Raw genomic sequence first — 17776 nt, 5'->3', positions numbered from 1 at the left:
GAGTTTAATTACGCGTTGGGTGAAGAAAACTTTTCTCCGATTTGTTTTAAATTTACTACACTGTAGTTTCATCGCATGCCCCCTAGTTCTAGTATTTTTGGAAAGTGTGAACAGACGCTTCACATCCACCTGTTATTTTATATACCTCTATCATGTCTCCCTTTTGTTAAAAGTTTCAACAATTGCTTCCCCCAGCCCTTGCAGACCGGGACCTCATTCCCACAGGGGGGTCAGATTTGTCAAGTTGTGGATCCCAGACCATATTAAAATCTCCCCCCACAAGCAAAGAAATAGAGTCCTCCACACAGAGAGTATCAACCAGTTTCTTATAAAATTCACAATACAATTGATTAGGGGCATATATACTACCCACTATTAAGGCCCTTCGAGCAATCGTGGCTTGACAGAAAACAAAACGCCCCCCCTGGGTTGTTAACCACCCTACTAATCTGCCTGGCCACCCCCTTACGAAATAATATGGCTACTCCACCTTTCCTCCCCACCGCTGGTGTTGCCACACATTCGCCCACCCACCAAGTAACCAATTTAGCATGTTCCAATTCTGAAAGGTGAGTTTCTTGAAGAATTGCCACGTCCGCTGTAAGACGCTGGAGATATTGCAACACCTTAGAGCACTTAATGGGAGAGTGAATGCCCCCTACATTCCAAGTTGTTGTTCTCACCATTTTAGGAAACATAAAAATGGAACTCCCGCAAGAAAAATTGGAACTCCCACAAGAAAAATTAAGTCCTAAAAGAGCAAGACCGCCCCAGCCTATGGCCTCTCTCTTGCCCCTCCAAGGGCGACCCACTACCCAACCAATATGCTACCAGCTTCAACCATCCTATTTTCTTAAACTCCAAACATTGTACAACTCCAAGCACATAGTTAACCCCAATGCAGAACCCCAGACCTACACATCCCCCATCCCCACCCCTCTGCCCCGAAGATGTTCCCCAATGGAACAATCACGTTTCTGACGCCTCCCCTTCCAACCTCCCTTATCAAAACTTACAGGTTCCTTAGCCTTCCCCACCTGCCCACTTTAAACCCCCAGCGGTTGACCACAAGTTGCCCGTCTCTACAATAAATTGCAACATTATCTTACTAATCTCTCTATAACATGAACAGGGCATTAATTAAGTATTCACTATTTCTCCGAGGACAAGCAGGCTGGCTGTTCTCACGACTGGGTTGACGTCCACGGCAGCCCCCACCAACCGGAACAAAACTTCGCGGGCGGTCCCGCACGCAGGGCACGCCCACCGCGCATGCGCGGTCGTCTTCCCGCCCGTGCACGACCGTTCCCACTCAGTCTTTTCTTTTCCGTGCTGGAGAGAGCTGTGTTCGTCTCTCTCTCTGTCAGCCCCGGAAACTGGATCGCGCCTTAACCGCGAATTTTTCTTCTTCGTTTGTTTCTTCGTTTGCTTTCTTTTATTCTGTTTCTTTTCAAAAAAAAGAAAAAACTTTGCTTCCCCCCCCCCCGTAACCGTTTAGCGGGGGGCGCCTCGTTGCGGCCTTGTGGCCGCGCGGTCGATTTCTTTTCGGGTGTGCTTTTTACCGCCACCATCGATTACTTTGACTTCGCCGACGCGATTTTTCCGTCGATGTCCTCGAAGGTCCCGAGTGGATTTAAGAAGTGTGGTCGGTGCGGCCGGCAGATCTCGCAGACCGACACTCACGCTTGGTGCCTCCACTGCCTCGGGCCGGAGCACGATACCAAGACGTGCACCTTGTGTCTCGGTTTACGGAAACGGACACAGGTGGCGAGGGAAGTTCTGCGGGACCGTCTTTTTGGAACTTGCGCCGGCCCGTCGACTTCGACGGCATCGGTGTCGACGGCCGGATCTTCGGTACCGGTACCAATGTCCATGAAATCGGCACCGACGGCACCGACCCCAGGAGCACAGGTTCCGTTGGCCCGCCAGTCTTCCAGAGATGGCAGAGTTGAGCGGCCGCGCGGGCAATCGGCCCCGGTCACTCCCTCTACCCAGGGCCATCGGGACCGAACCCTGTTGGACTCGATCCCTCGAGGCCGAGGGGGATCTACCTCCTCCTCTTCGGTACCGCCGAGCGCCGATGACGGGCACCGGAAGAAGGCTAAAAAGCACCGTCATCGGTCGCCTACAGCGCATGTGGCTACCAGCTCTGGCTCCAGAGATGACTCGACGCCGAGGAAGCGGCAGCGCCGGTCCCCCTCGGTGGTAGAGGTATCGCTGCGTCAGGGCACGGGCACTTCGGTGCCGTCTCCTGGACCCGAACAGATTCTGGCACCGGCACCTCCACCGGCCCCCTCGCCTTTCCCGACAGCGGGCCTTGACGAGTGCCTCCGAGCCATCCTTACGGAGATCCTGTGCCGGGGGTGCTTGCGCCCCCGGCGCCGGTGTGCTGTAGCCCGGTGCTGAGGCCTTCGACGCCGACGCCGTCTCGATCACCACGCAGGTGGAGTCCCCGTCGACGGCGTGGGAGTCCACCGCTCGACGCCGCCACCGAGGACTCAGTGCCTCGAAGCCGGGCCCGGTTGAGGTCTGAGCTACAGGAGCTCATGTCCGACACAGAGGAAGAGGCCTCGTGGGGGGAGGAGGAGGACCCCAGATATTTCTTCTCAGAGGAGTCTGTGGGCCTTCCCTCCGACCCCACTCCTTCACCGGACAGGAAGCTCTCACCACCTGAGAGCCTCTCCTTTGCCTCCTTTGTCAGGGATATGTCTATCTGCATTCCCTTTCCCGTGGTCTCTGTGGATGAGCCGAGGGCCGAGATGCTTGAGGTCCTCGACTATCCATCACCACCTAGAGAGTCCTCCACGGTGCCGTTGCACAATGTCCTCAAAGAGACACTGCTTCGGAACTGGTTGAGACCATCCCCAAGAAAGCAGAGTCCCAATACAGGATCCACGCAGACCCAGAGTTAATGCGGCCCCAATTGCCTCATGACTCGGCGGTCGTGGACTCTGCTCTCAAGAGGGCACGGAGTTCGAGGGATACCGCTTCGGCACCCCCGGGGCGGGAGTCTCGCACTCTGGACTCGTTTGGGAGGAAGGCCTACCAATCTTCAATGCTCATGACCCGCATCCAATCCTACCAGCTCTACACGAACATACACATGCGGAATAATATGAAGCAACTGGCGGACCTGGTCGACAAGCTCCCCCCAGAGCAGTCCAGGCCTTTTCAGGAGGTGGTCAGGCAGCTGAAGGCGTGCAGAAAGTTCCTGTCCAGGGGTATTTATGACACCTGTGATGTGGCATCTCGAGCTGCGGCCCAAGGTATAGTGATGCGCAGACTCTCCTGGCTGCATGCCTCTGACCTGGACAACCGCACCTAGCAGCGGTTGGCTGATGTCCCTTGCCGGGGGGATAATATTTTCGTCGAGAAGGTCGAGCAGTTGGTGGACCAACTACATCAGCGGGAAACCGCCCTCGACAAGCTCTCCCACCGGGCGCCTTCAGCATCCACCTCTGCAGGTGGCCGTTTTTCCTGGGCCCGGCAGGCTGCAACCTACGCCTACAACAAGCGTAGGTACACCCAGCCGGCCCGAAGGCCTCATCAGGCACAGGGACAGTCCCAGCGCGCTCGTTCCCGTCAACAGCGTGTGCCTAAGCAGCCCCCTGCGCCTCCACAGCAAAAACCGGGGACGGGTTTTTGACTGGATCCTTCGGAACATAGCCGCCATCAAAGTGTCCGTACCGGACGATCTGCCAGTCGGGGGGAGGTTGAAAGTTTTTCTCCAAAGGTGGCCTCTGATAACCTCTGACCAGTGGGTTCTCCAAATAGTGCGGTGTGGATACGCCCTGAATTTGGCCTCCACTCCACCAAATTGTCCTCCGGGAGCCCAATCCTTCAGCTCCCATCACAAGCAGGTACTTGCAGAGGAACTCTCCGCCCTTCTCAGCGCCAATGCGGTCGAGCCCGTGCCACCCGGGCAGGAAGGGCGGGGATTCTATTCCAGGTACTTCCTTGTGGAAAAGAAAACAGGGGGGATGCGCCCCATCCTAGACCTGAGAGGCCTGAACAAATACCTGGTCAAAGAGAAGTTCAGGATGCTTTCCTTGGGCACCCTTCTACCAATGATTCAGAAAGACGATTGGCTATGTTCCCTGGATTTGAAGGATGCATACACTCACATCCCGATACTGCCAGCTCACAGACAGTATCTCAGATTCCGTTTGGGAACACGGCACTTTCAGTACTGTGTGCTGCCCTTTGGGCTTACCTCTGCGCCACGAGTGTTCACAAAGTGCCTCGTGGTGGTGACGGCGTACTTGCGGAAGCTGGGAGTGCACGTGTTCCCGTATCTCGACGATTGGCTGGTCAAGAACACCTCAGAGGCAGGAGCCCTTCGGTCCATGCAGTGCACTATCCACCTTCTGGAGCTGCTGGGGTTTGTACTAAATTATCTGAAGTCCCATCTCCAGCCAGTCCAATCTCTGGAATTCATAGGAGCGCTGCTGAATTCTCAGACGGCTCAGGCCTTTCTTCCCAAAGCAAGGGCGCAGAACCTTCTGTCCCTTGCTTCCCAGACCAGAGCGTCTCAGCAGGTCACGGCTCGGCACATGTTGAGACTCCTCGGTCACATGGCCTCCACAGTTCATGTGACTCCCATGGCTCGCCTTCACATGAGACCTGCTCAATGGACCCTAGCTTCCCAGTGGTATCAAGCCACCGGGAATTTAGAGGATGTCATCCGCCTCTCCATCAGTTGCCGCAATTCACTGCACTGGTGGACCATTCGGACCAATTTGACCCTGGGACGTCCATTCCAAATTCCACAGCCCACGAAAGTGCTGACGACGGATGCATCTCGCCTGGGGTGGGGAGCTCATGTCGATGGGCTTCACACCCAGGGACTGTGGTCTCTCCAGGAACAGGATCTTCAGATCAACCTCCTGGAGCTCCGAGCGGTCTGGAACGCACTGAAGGCCTTCAGAGATCGGCTGTCCTGTCAAGTTATCCAAATTCGGACATACAATCAGGTTGCAATGTATTACATCAACAAGCAGGGGGGCACCGGATCTCGCCCCCTGTGTCAGGAAGCCGTCGGGATGTGGCGTTGGGCCTGCCAGTTCGGCATGCTTCTCCAAGCCACATACCTGGCAGGCGTAAACAACAGTCTGGCCGACAGACTGAGCAGAGTCATGCAACCGCACGAGTGGTCGCTCCATTCTAGAGTGGTACGCAAGATCTTCCGAGAGTGGGGCACTCCTTCGGTGGACCTTTTCGCCTCTCAGACCAACCACAAGCTGCCTCTGTTCTGTTCCAGGCTACAGGCACATGGCAGATTAGCGTCGGATGCCTTTCTCCTCCATTGGGGGACCGGCCTCCTGTATGCTTATCCTCCCATACCTTTGGTGGGGAAGACCTTACTGAAGCTCAAGCAAGACCACGGCACCATGATTCTGATAGCGCCTTTTTGGCTCCGTCAGATCTGGTTCCCTCTACTTCTGGAGTTGTCCTCCGAAGAACCATGGAGATTGGAGTGTTTTCCGACTCTCATTTCGCAGAACGGCGGAGCGCTTCTGCACCCCAACCTTCAGTCTCTGGCTCTCACGGCCTGGATGTTGAGGGTGTAAACTTTGCTTCGTTGGGTCTGTCGGAGGGTGTCTCCCGCGTCTTGCTTGCCTCTAGGAAGGATTCCACTAAAAAGAGTTACTTTTTCAAGTGGAGGAGGTTTGCCATTTGGTGTGAGAGCAAGGCCCTAGAACCTCGTTCTTGTCCTACACAGAACGTGCTTGAATACCTTCTGCACTTATCAGAGTCTGGCCTCAAGACCAACTCAGTAAGGAATCACCTTAGTGCGATTAGTGCTTACCATCATCGTGTAGAGGGTAAAGCCATCTCTGGAGAGCCTTTAGTCGTTCGATTCATGAGAGGCTTGCTTTTGTCAAGGCCCCCTGTCAAGCCTCCTGCAGTGTCATGGGATCTCAACGTCGTCCTCACCCAGCTGATGAAACCTCCTTTTGAGCCACTGAATTTCTGCCATCTGAAGTACTTGACCTGGAAGGTCATTTTCTTGGTGGCAGTTACTTCAGCTCGTAGAGTCAGTGAGCTTCAAGCCCTGGTAGCTCATGCTCCTTATACAAAATTTCATCATAATAAGGTAGAACTCCGCACTCACCCCAAGTTTCTGCCAAAGGTGGTGTCGGAGTTCCATATTAACCAGTCAATTGTCTTGCCAACATTCTTTCCCAGACCGCATACCCGCCCTGCTGAACGTCAGTTGCACACATTGGACTGCAAGCGAGCTTTGGCCTTCTATCTGGAGCGGACAGAGCCCCACAGACAGTCCGCCCAATTGTTTATTTCCTTCGACCCCAATAGGAAAGGGGTCGCTGTTGGGAAACGCACCATCTCCAATTGGTTAGCAGATTGCATTTCCTTCACTTACGCCCAGGCTGGGCTGACTCTTGAGGGTCATGTCACTGCTTATAGTGTCAGAGCCATGGCAGCGTTGGTGGCCCACTTGAAGTCAGCCACTATTGAAGAGATTTGCAAAGCTGCGACGTGGTCATCTGTCCACACATTCACATCTCATTACTGCCTCCAGCAGGATACCCGATGCGACAGTCGGTTCGGGCAGTCGGTGCTGCAGAATCTGTTTGGGGTGTAAATCCAACTCCACCCTCCAGGACCCGAATTTATTCTGTTCAGGCTGCACTCTCAGTTAGTTGTTCTTCGTAGGTCAATTTCTGTTATACCCTCGCCGTTGCGAGGTTCAATTGACCTGGGTTCTTGTTTTGAGTGAGCCTGAGAGCTAGGGATACCCCAGTCGTGAGAACAAGCAGCCTGCTTGTCCTCGGAGAAAGCGAATGATACATACCTGTAGCAGGTGTTCTCCGAGGACAGCAGGCTGATTGTTCTCACCTACCCTCCCTCCTCCCCTTTGGAGTTGCGTTTTACTCATTAATTTGCTTGTCATTCAACTGAGCGGGAACGGTCGCGCGCATGCGCGGTGGGCATGCCCTGCGTGCGGGACCGCCTGCAAAGTTTTGTTCCGGTTGGTGGGGGCTGCCGTGGACGTCAACCCAGTCGTGAGAACAATCAGCCTGCTGTCCTCGGAGAACACCTGCTACAGGTATGTATCATTCGCTATATGTAAGACAGAGAGAAGAGAGAGAAAAAAACCCTATTCAAACTCCGTTCCACTTGATCCATAGACTTTGTACTTGCTGGCACATACTCCTCCACTAATTGGGATTGAGCTGAGCCAATAATAATGTTACAAGCAGTCATCAAAAAACCATCTGATGACCAGCTCCTTCTTAGTGCTGCCACATGCCTCAAACAGCCCACCAAATCCAGATGATTTATTTTTATTTTTGTTACTTTTGTACTCCGCGCTTTCCCACTCATGGCAGGCTCAGTGCGGCTTACATGGGGCAATGGAGGTTTAAGTGACTTGCCCAGAGTCACAAGGAGCTGCCTGTGCCTGAAGTGGGAATCGAACTCAGTTCCTCAGTTCCCCAGGACCAAAGTCCACCACCCTAACCACTAGGCCACTCCTCCACTCAGCGCCCTCAGTCTTCCCTCAGGTCTCAGCTGGGCCCAAAAGGCGCAAAAAGTTCTTTGTCTCATCCATCGATCCATATGTCTTTGTAACTGACTGATGAGTAATTCTCAGCTTGGCCGGATATAGTAAAGCAAATTTTATCTTCCTAGCAAACCGTTGCGAGCAGACTGGGAAATAATTCTTCCGTTGTGCTGCTACTGATGCCGAGTAGTCTTGGAAACACAAGATTTTTTGATTGTTGTGGCGAAGCTCCTTCCCTCCTCGCAATGCTTGTAATATCATTGCTTTCTGAGAAAAATTGAGGAAGCGATAGATTACCACTCTGGGCCTGGACTCTACATGCTGTTTAGGACCTATCCAATGCGCCTGCTCTATTTGAATCGGGCTTACCGAGGGGGCCTGGACTCTACATGCTGTTTAGGACCTATCCAATGCGCCTGCTCTATTTGAATCGGGCTTACCGAGGGGGGCCAGCGCCAGCTCTTGTGACAGCCAAGACTCCAAAAATGTGCAAATTTCACACTCGTCCAGCGTTTCAAGCAGCCCCACAAAACGTAAATTGTTCCTCCTGGACCTATTTTCTAGGTCTTCAATCTTTTCCTCATGTTCTGTTATCAGTTTTTGCATGCGGGCCTGCGCTTCCTCTACTGTTGCCATCCGATCCTCCAGCTCTCCAGTGCGCTGCTGGTATGCTACTAGATCCTGCCTTAACTTTTCCACATTAGTCTGTAGCAGCTCCAACTTAGAATCGATCGGGCTCAGCCTTCTGTCCAAAATGACCTCCATCGCCCCAGTTACCTCAGCCGTGATCGCCCCCCACGCCGAGCCGACCAATGAGCTTGTGGGGCTTGCGGGCGCCGCCATCTTGTCCTTGTGAGCCCTGCTACGGGCTTTCTCTTTCCGCAGCGATTTCGCAGCCATTCTCCGTTGCAGCTCCCCAATATCTTCCTGCAACTCTGCAGTAATCTCCGCTCACTTTGGCATCTCGCAACTTTGGGGGCTAAGCCAGCAAAATTGCGGGAATCTTGAAGAGGTGGCAGGAGCAGAACCACTAGCGACTGCTCCTGTTCATAGCGTCACGTGATTTTATATATCCATTTTTTAAAATATGGGTAAAACATGATCAAATGAAAGCTCTTGTGTAGAGCAGCGATTCTCAAATTTATGTCTTAAGAGCCTAAATTAACTTGGATTAGGAAATGTATGCAAATACCTCAAATACGAATTGGTTATCCAGAAAAAAAAAACAAAACCTGTTTGGAGGCCCTTAATGGCAGGAATGGAGCAAAGTGGTATGCATGGAGGTGCAGCCTAGTAGTTAGTACAGTGGATTTTAAACCAAGGGACCCAGGTTCAGATCTAATTTTTAACTTTTATTTTGTAATTGTGAACCCTCCAGGTACAGAAAAATACATACTGGACCTGAATGTACACCACTAGCCTTCAGACTTGCAGGTGGCTTACATTTAGGTATAGTAGATATTTTTCTGTTTCTGGAAGGCTCGCAATAAAAAATAAAAGTTAAAGTGGGATTTGAACCTGGGTCCCTTGGTTTAAAGTCCACTGTACTAATCACTAGGGTACTACCTGAAGCAGTTATAGAGCCTGGCATCCCCTTTTAGTTTTCCTTTCGAGGTGGGGGGGGGGGGGACAGCAACCACTGGGAGATTAAGGAGGTGTCATGCTTTAATCCCTGCAGTGGTCAGCTGCTCGGAGCACATTTTTGTACCCTGGATGTGACTGAAACAGGTCTAACTTGGGACATCCTTCTTTTTAGACTTGGACGTTTCTTCCCATTCAGTAATCGCTGTTGGATGTCCTGAATTTGTGTCCTCCCACAACACACTGCCTCACTGTTTTGATGTACTGCAGTGTTAATGTCCCTTTGCTGCCTTTGCAAAATTGGGATTTGGATGTTAAAAGCACATGGATGTCCATTTGGGCATTTTGAGATGTCCATATGCTTCAATAATAAACTCCATAGAACCTTATGAATATTCATACAATGTTGTATACATAAATGCTGTATGTATAAATCTATGTAGTCCTTCAGAGCCAGGAAAATGAAACAAATAATGTAGAAAATTAATGTCATGTTTTAATGTTTTGTTTTGTTTTTTCTTTGGGGGGGGGGGGTTGTCATTAAAATTTGCAGAGTGGAACAATTTTAGGGGTCAAGCCGTGCAGCATTGCCGACATAGCCTATTCAAAGTGAATGGGCTGTGTTGGCACTACCACATAGCCAGCTGCACTAACAGCTTAGTAAACCCCAGCGTTAATGTCTTGTGAAAAGCTTAACTTAGCATTATGAGTGTGCTTAACCTTTTTTTATTCCATTTGTACATAGGGTGAAAAGATACATGAGGACATCTTTGACATTATAGACAGAGAGGCTGATGGAAGTGACAGTTTGGAGGTAAAAAAAATTGACACCTAGTATTGTTTTCACCTTGGCTGCCTGTTAAAAACTTGCCAGAGAGTGCAAACAAATGAGCATTTTCTGAGTAGTGGATAGTCTTGACAAATCAAAGCTTTTTTGACTTCTATAGAATGCTTCAAATAGAAAAATGAATATAAACTGACTTAACTGCGTACAGAACCTTTTTAGATGATCTGATTGAAGCTGTAGGTGAAAATTTATCTTCAAATCTAGTGGGTATTTAGTTGTAGTGTAATAGCTTGCTTGAGTGTTACTGTATATGTAATTGCTCATAGATCAAACCGTCTGTGTACTGTCAGATTAATAACAGTCTTGTTGGAGGAAGTGACGTCATCACACCGAATGGACGCCTGAGAACAGAGCTCCCGCTTACCCCTTGAAATTAGCGGTATCTAAACCAGACCGACAACAAACGAACACTAGCGGAACCAGGCGCCAACTCCTCAAGGCATAACAGAGCCTCCGATCGATGATCCAGCAGCCTGCAAAGGCGAATTTGGCGAGCTTCGTGTACACGCCTTGTGCGGAATTGCGAAAAAAACAAAATGGCGGAGCCCGGAAAATCGCTGGTGCCCTCAGAAGCAGCAGGGCATTGCCCACAAAAGACAGCTTCGGAAAGGAAAGCGGGAACGGAGGCTGAGATGGCGCTCCTCACTGAGCTGAAAGACTGGCTTCAGGAAATCAGTGCTAATCTGCAATCGTTGCGGTCTGAAGTGGTAACGCTGGGATCGGACCTCAGAGCCGAAATCCGTGAGCTGGGTTCGCGACTTGAAGATATGGAAGCGCAATTGGAGAATCATGGCGAGGCCCTGGGGCAAGTAGATGAACAAATATCAGAATTGTGCTCTGCTCAACAACAGCAGCTGGAAAAGCCAGAAGATTTAGAGAACAGGAGCCGTCGGAGCAACTTAAGGTTCCGGGGCCTCCCAGAAACTCCAACATCAAAACTGCGAAGAAGTGGTGCAAAAGATAGTGACGGAGTTACTGAGCAAAGGGGGAGCGCAGCATTCGGAAGAAACCATACAGATAGAGCGAGCGCACAGGACACTGGGCCCCGTAAGGAACAACGCTCCAAAGGATATAATCGCTTGCTTTACCAGCTACAAGTTCAAGGAGAAGATTCTCAGAGCATCGCGCCAACTACAGGACTTTACCTGGGATTCGTATAAGATAGAGATATATCAGGATCTGGCGGCAGCGACCTTGAAACGGAGAAATGAGCTTCGACCATTTACAAGAGTTCTACGAGAATCTAACATCCAATATCGCTGGCGACACCCGTTCGCACTGGTCTTCTACAAAGAAGGTAAACAGCATCAGGTGCGTTCCTTGGCGGAAGCAAGAGTGGCCTGCCCAGAACTTGAGATGGAAAAGGATCTAGCAGATATTAATAGCACACAACGAAGGACATTGAAAAATGCCCCGCTGAAATGGAAGCGAGTAGGGAAGGGGCCGAAGCGTCTACAGCGACAACAATCGGCGACGAGGATTACCTGACTGAGAGACTAGAGATGAAACTCTAATGCCTGAGAGCAGAGGTATATGAATAAATATGCCCAAACTGAGACCGAGCGGGTCTTAGAGACTAAATGAAAGGTTTGGTTTAACATGTTAAAGTTTAACTGTTGGGGTAAGAGGTAAGAGTTCCACACTTCACTTCCTCTCTTACATGGAATTCAGTGGCACGCCACTGGGCGCCATAAAGAAATGGGGAGATAAGGGAAATGGGGATAAGGGGGATACAAGGCAGATGGAGAGAAGAGAGGCACGGGGGATAGAAGGGAGCACTGGGACCAGACATATGGGACACCACAGTACAGAGCTGGAATGGCAGCAGAGCAGGCGAAAAAAGCGGTGGATACTTGATTCTAATGGCTGACATAAAATGGTTGTCACTTAATGTTAAAGGGCTAAATATCCCTAGGAAACGCCAACTTCTGTTTAGAGAGTTAGTCCGCCTACAGGTAGATATAGCATTGATACAAGAAACTCATCTAAAACGAAAATACGAGCGACTCTGCTCCCATAGAGGTTACCCAAATATATACTTTGCATCATCCATGGGGGAAACAAAAAGTAAGGGAGTGCTCATAGCCCTGCGAAATTCAAAACCCTGGGAAGTTAAGAAGGTCATACGGGATAAGGAGGGCCGGTACCTGCTCCTGGTCCTGTTCCTGGCAGGGCAATCTTACACATTGGTTAATGTATATGGGCCCAACCTAGATCAGAAAGATTTCTTCCTAGAACTAGACAGAGTGATTATGGCACATGTGGAGGGCTCCTTATTAATAGGGGGGGATTTTAATGTTACACTACAACCGAACATGGACAACTCCTTAAAGGGAGGGCAATAGGCGTCTGCTACGGGAGATGATAGACCGCTGGCACCTGGTTGACCTCTGGCGTAGGGCACACCCCACACAGCGCCAATATACTTATTACTCTGCGGTACATAAGACTTCCTCGCGAATAGATTTGTGGTTGGGAGATGGGAGGACACTAGAACTTACAACATTGGTTGAGATTATCCCATGCACCTGGACTGATCACTCTTCAGTGCTCCTCCATATGAAAAGTGGGGTGTCGACCAAAGCTCGGCGACCTTGGAGTTTAGATGACGCACTATTGTCAGACCCAGATAACATTACTAAAATTGAAAACCACCTTAGGGACTATGTACAATTCAATGACAATGGAGAGGTCACGCCGGTGGTCCTGTGGCCGTCATGCGGGGCCACCTTATAGCCTTAAGCGCCCACTGCTGGAAACAGAGGTCAGCAAAGGAGAATAAGTTAAGGACAGATTTACAACACCTAGAACACCAGACGCAAGGAGGGGATACTCAGAAGTCAGAGAAAGCTGAAGACCAAATAAGGGAGATTAGGGGACAGTTGTGAGAATTAGAACTGGCAGACATTTCCAAACAACTGGAAAGAGTACAACAAGCCCATTTTGAGTTTGGTAACAAGACCAGCAGGCTGTTGGCATATAAGCTAAGACAACAATCTGCACGAAATGGAGTGGGGAGTTAAAGAGACGAGACGGGGCAAGTGAGGTCAGACGACCAATATATACGGTCAGCCTTTAAAAATTTTTACGAGGCCCTATACACCCAGGAAGCGTTAGACACAGAGGATTCCAGGGCGCAATACCTAGAAGAAATAGACCTACCCCAGCTCTCTAGAGATGCTCGGAAGGCATTATCAGAGCCCATAGTATTGGCAGAAATAGAACAATCCATAAAAGATCTTAAATCAGGCAAAGCACCAGGACCTGATGGATTTTCAAACAAATTTTATAAACTATTTGGCAAGGATCCAAGATGGCCGACTGAATCGGTTGTGAGATTCCTCGCTCTGTTTCAATTCCGCAATGCCGAAGCGTCGAGGGAAAGCGGCGGCCATAGCTCCCCCGGACCGGCGTACCTCAACGATAAGTGGCACTATTGATACCTTTTTACGGGGACTCCAGGTTCCTGAAGGGTCGGTGAGCTGCGGATTGGCGGCGCCCGGGGCAGCTGGAGAGCCCGGAACGCTGCCCCTGCTAGACGTGACACTCAGCCCCGACCGGCGAACTCCGTCCCTGCAGCCCCTGAGCGTTCCCCCTCCATTGATGGCGTCTTCCCCGCAGCTTCTGGAAAGTGCTACGAGGGAATCGACGGGAGCTGGAACTTCGACTCTGGAGAGTGGAAGAATGCAAGGTGGGATTTCCCCTTTGCCCGCTCAGGAGTCTTCATCTCAGCTTGTGGGAGGAACAAAGGCAACTGTGAACTCGGGAGCAGAAGGAACTCAATCCAACGATACACGAGTTCAAGGTACTTTGAATTTTCTTGAAGAGAAACCTACTGACATTACCTTAGAAAGCCTTTGGGCTTTAATTGCAAATTTGGGGAAAGTCTTATGCCCACAAATACAGTACATTGAAACTCGGGTTAAACAATTAGAAGACACTGTTGTGGCTGCAGAGTCGGAAAGGAAGGACATGATTTCTAAGACTAAATCTTTATCTGAGAAACTCGAGAAAGCTCAAGACTTGCAAATACTCACTATTAAAGATGTAACAAATATGAGAAGAAAGATTGAAAACTTGGAGAATGCTCAGAGATCTAATAATTTAAGATTTTTAAACTTTCCGAGATCTATAACAACTACTCCAAGAGAAATGTTAAATAGATATTTAAAAGAAATATTAGGATTCTCAGATAATACTTTACCTCCTATTGTACAATCTTACTACTTACCGACTAAAATGGTGGATACCTCTTTACAACAACCTGAGCAACTTCATGATGTCTCTGCACTGTTAGAAACCCCAACAGAGGACCTAGTAACTGCTTCAACCCTGTTAGTTACTTTAGCTCTATCTTTGGATAAAGCTTTAATAATGAAAAAAATTTTCAGAAGCAGAGACAATGACTTCCTGGTTTCAAAGTACGAATATTCCCGGATGTGTCTAAAGATACCCAAAAAAGACACAGACAATTTCTTCTCTTAAAACCAGAGGTTCTCCGTATGGGAGCCATTTTTCTCCTACGATATCCTTGCAAGTGTATTGTAAATTATCAGTCAGCCAAATATGTTTTTTTTGATTCCTTGCAGCTTTCTGAGTTTATAGTAGCCAGTAGCGAGAACCATAGAAAACCGATTTATAATTTCTTGTAAAAATTCTTGTTAATTCTCCTAAATTGTTAATCTTGGATCCCATTTGTGGACTGGAAGTACTAACTCAATTAATATTAATATGTTTAAATTTCTTCATTAGTAATTTCTGAGGAATGTACTTTTTCTTTTTCAAATATGGTGTTTATGATATTTGAAATTAATAAATATATTTAAATATAAACTATTTGGCAAAATATTGGCCCCCCTACTCCTGAAGGTCTTTAACTCACTAGAAACTACGGCAGACTATCCATCGACATGGAACCTAGCTACTATAGTGATAATACAGAAACCAGGGAAAGATCCACTGCAATGCAGCTCATATAGACCTATATCCTTGCTGGGCATAGATTACAAGATCTTTACTAAAATCCTGACAACAAGGCTGCAAAAATACCTACCCACATTAATACACGAGGACCAGGCAGGGTTTATACAAAACAGGTAGACGTTTGACAACATCCGAAGGGCTCTTTTCATGATACAAAATGCACAACTTAGCAAGGTCCCACTCTGTGTACTCTCACTAGATGCTGAGAAAGCTTTTGATCGGGTGGACTGGTCCTTCCTCTTTCAGGTTACAGAGCGAATGGGCATTGAGGGGAGGTTTGGCAGCTGGCTCCGATTGATCTATAATGAGCCACAAGCTTCAGTACGAGTTAATGGACAACTCTCTCAACCATTTAGGCTTTATAGGGGCACACGACAGGGGTGCTCTCTGTCTCCCCTGCTCTTTGCCATAGTGATGGAGCCTTTGGCCATACAAATAAGAGCGAGCACAGAGATCAGGGGATTTAAGTGGAGAGGGCTAGAGACAAAAGTTCTCCTATTCGCAGATGACATATTGCTTATACTGAAAACTCCGCTAGAGTCCCTCCCGATATTAGGGGAAATGATTCAGGCATATAGAGTGGAGGAGTGGCCTAGTGGTTAGGGTGGTGGACTTTGGTCCTGGAGAACTGAGGAACTGAGTTCAATTCCCACTTCAGGCACAGGCAGCTTTATGTGACTCTGGGCAAGTCACTTAACCCTCCATTGCCCCATGTAAGCTGCATTGAGCCTGCCATGAGTGGGAAAGCGCGGGGTACAAATGTAACAAAAAAAAAAATATGGGGAAATATCGGGCTTTAAAATTAATTTTGGTAAATCAGAGGCGCTAGATGTAAACATCCCGGAAGAACAGTTGCAACAACTGAAAGAACAGTTTCCCTACAAGTGGGCTAAGAAAAGCATTAGGTATTAGGGGATAAATATTCCGCATAGCTTAGATGAGTTATTCATAGCTAATTTCCCAGACAAAACACAGGAGCTATTACAAGAACTGGTAAGATGGGAAGGACTTACATTATCTTGGATGGGGCGGATAAACGCCATAAAAATGGTTTTTCTTCCTAGGCTCCTGTACCTCTTTAAGGCCCTCCCCATAGAACTCCCGGAGGGATACTTGAGGGGGCTACAGAGAAAAATGTTTGCCTTCATATGGCGGAAAAGGCCACCCCGCGTCCGGAGAGAAGTAATGTATTAACCTAGAGAAAGAGGCGGGATGGGGGTGCCCTGTTTACAGAAGTACTACCAGGTGGCACACCTGAGAATTATATCGGTGTGGCTACAGGGGGAGGTTAAATTAGGTAGTAAGCTAGAACACGATTGGTGGGAGTCGGTCCCACTGAGGGCAGCGCCGTGGGTTTCTAAGCAAAAATTGGGGGACCTCATAAAAAACAGTCCTCCCCTATTGCGCTGGCCCTTGGAGACCTGGAGTAAGATAAGAGAGAGGTTCCTCCCAGGACGCACATATTATATTCATATGTACCTTAGGTTCGCGCCAGGCTTTGGCCCAGGCCTAGTGGATGAGGCTTACACACAGTGGGAGGAGCGAGGACTATGTGAATTAGGCCAAATGTATGAACAGGAGCGAGAGATCCCGTACACAGAATTGTGCCAGGTGCATGGGCTATCTCCTCTGGAAGCATATCGCTATCTACTAGTGAAAGATTTCATTAAACATAAAGCAGCTAAGCCTCACAGAAACACAACTAGAACAGGGGATGATGGGTGGCGGGGGTCGAGGGGGAATATCTAGGTTGTACAAAGCACTGATATACCAGGTCGACCCAGTAACATACTTTCTCCGAGGACAAGCAGGCTGCTTGTTCTCACGACTGGGTGACGTCCGCGGCAGCCCCCACCAACCGGAAAGAAGCTTCGCGGGACGGTCGGCACGCAGGGCACGCCCACCGCGCATGCGCGGCTGTCTTCCCGCCCGTGCGCGACCGCTCCCGCCAGTTCCTTTTTTTTCCGCGACTGGAGAGAGTTGTGCTTTTGCCGCTCTCTCTGTTTCAGCCGCCGGATTTTCGACCGCGTTTACGCGGATCGTCGCTTTGCGTGGATTACCTTTCGGTTTTCCTTTTTTCTTGTTTGTGAAAAAAAAAAAAAAAAACATCTGCGCGTGTGGAGCACGCGCCCCCTTTTTCCCTCGCTTCTAGCGGGGACGCCACGTTGCGGCCTAGTGGTCGCTCGGTCGTTTATTTTTTCGTGGTGTGATTTTAGCCACCATTGACGACTTTGACTTCGCCGACGCGATTTTTCCGTCGATGTCCTCGAAGGTCCCGAGTGGATTTAAGAAGTGTGGTCGCTGCGGCCGGCCGATCTCGCAGACCGACACCCACGCTTGGTGCCTCCAGTGCCTCGGGCCGGAGCACAATCTCAAGTCGTGTGCTTTGTGTCTCGGTCTCCGGAAACGGACTCAGGTTGCGAGGCAAGTTCTGCGGGACCGTCTTTTTGGAACTTGCGCCGGCCCCTCGACGTCGACCTCGACGGCATCGGTATCGAAGGCCGGTTCTTCGGTACCGGTATCGATGCCCGAGACATCGGCACCGATGGCAGCGACCCCAGGAGAACAGGTCCCGTCGGCCCGCCGGTCCGCCGGTGAGAGTGGGGTTGAGAGGCCGCGTGGGCAGTCGGCCCCGGTCACTCCCTCAGCTCGTGAGCCACGGGACCGAACCCTGTCTGACCCGGTACCTCGAGACCGAGGGGGATCGACCTCCTCCTCCTCCATGCCCTCCGGCGCCGGTGACGTGCATCGGAAAAAGGATAAGAAGCGCCGTCACCGGACGCCCTCGGTGCATCCTGAAGAGGAGTCGACGCTGAAGCGTCATCATCGAGAGGAGA

General features: G+C 49.8%; 1 protein-coding gene across 1 annotated transcript in view; it reads left to right on the top strand.

Annotated features, from left to right (window-relative positions):
• The window catches only part of TUBG1 (tubulin gamma 1), a 363160-nt gene that overhangs the window by 73245 nt on the left and 272139 nt on the right, over window positions 1-17776 (top strand). The window contains exon 4 of the mRNA XM_030221259.1: window positions 9855-9923. Coding sequence (XP_030077119.1) covers window positions 9855-9923 — 69 coding nt within the window. The remainder of the gene's footprint in view (window positions 1-9854; window positions 9924-17776) is intronic.

This window comes from Microcaecilia unicolor, chromosome 12, assembly GCF_901765095.1.
Source record: "Microcaecilia unicolor chromosome 12, aMicUni1.1, whole genome shotgun sequence".
NCBI lineage: Eukaryota > Metazoa > Chordata > Amphibia > Gymnophiona > Siphonopidae > Microcaecilia > Microcaecilia unicolor.
This window is presented reverse-complemented; position numbering and strand designations above follow the sequence as displayed.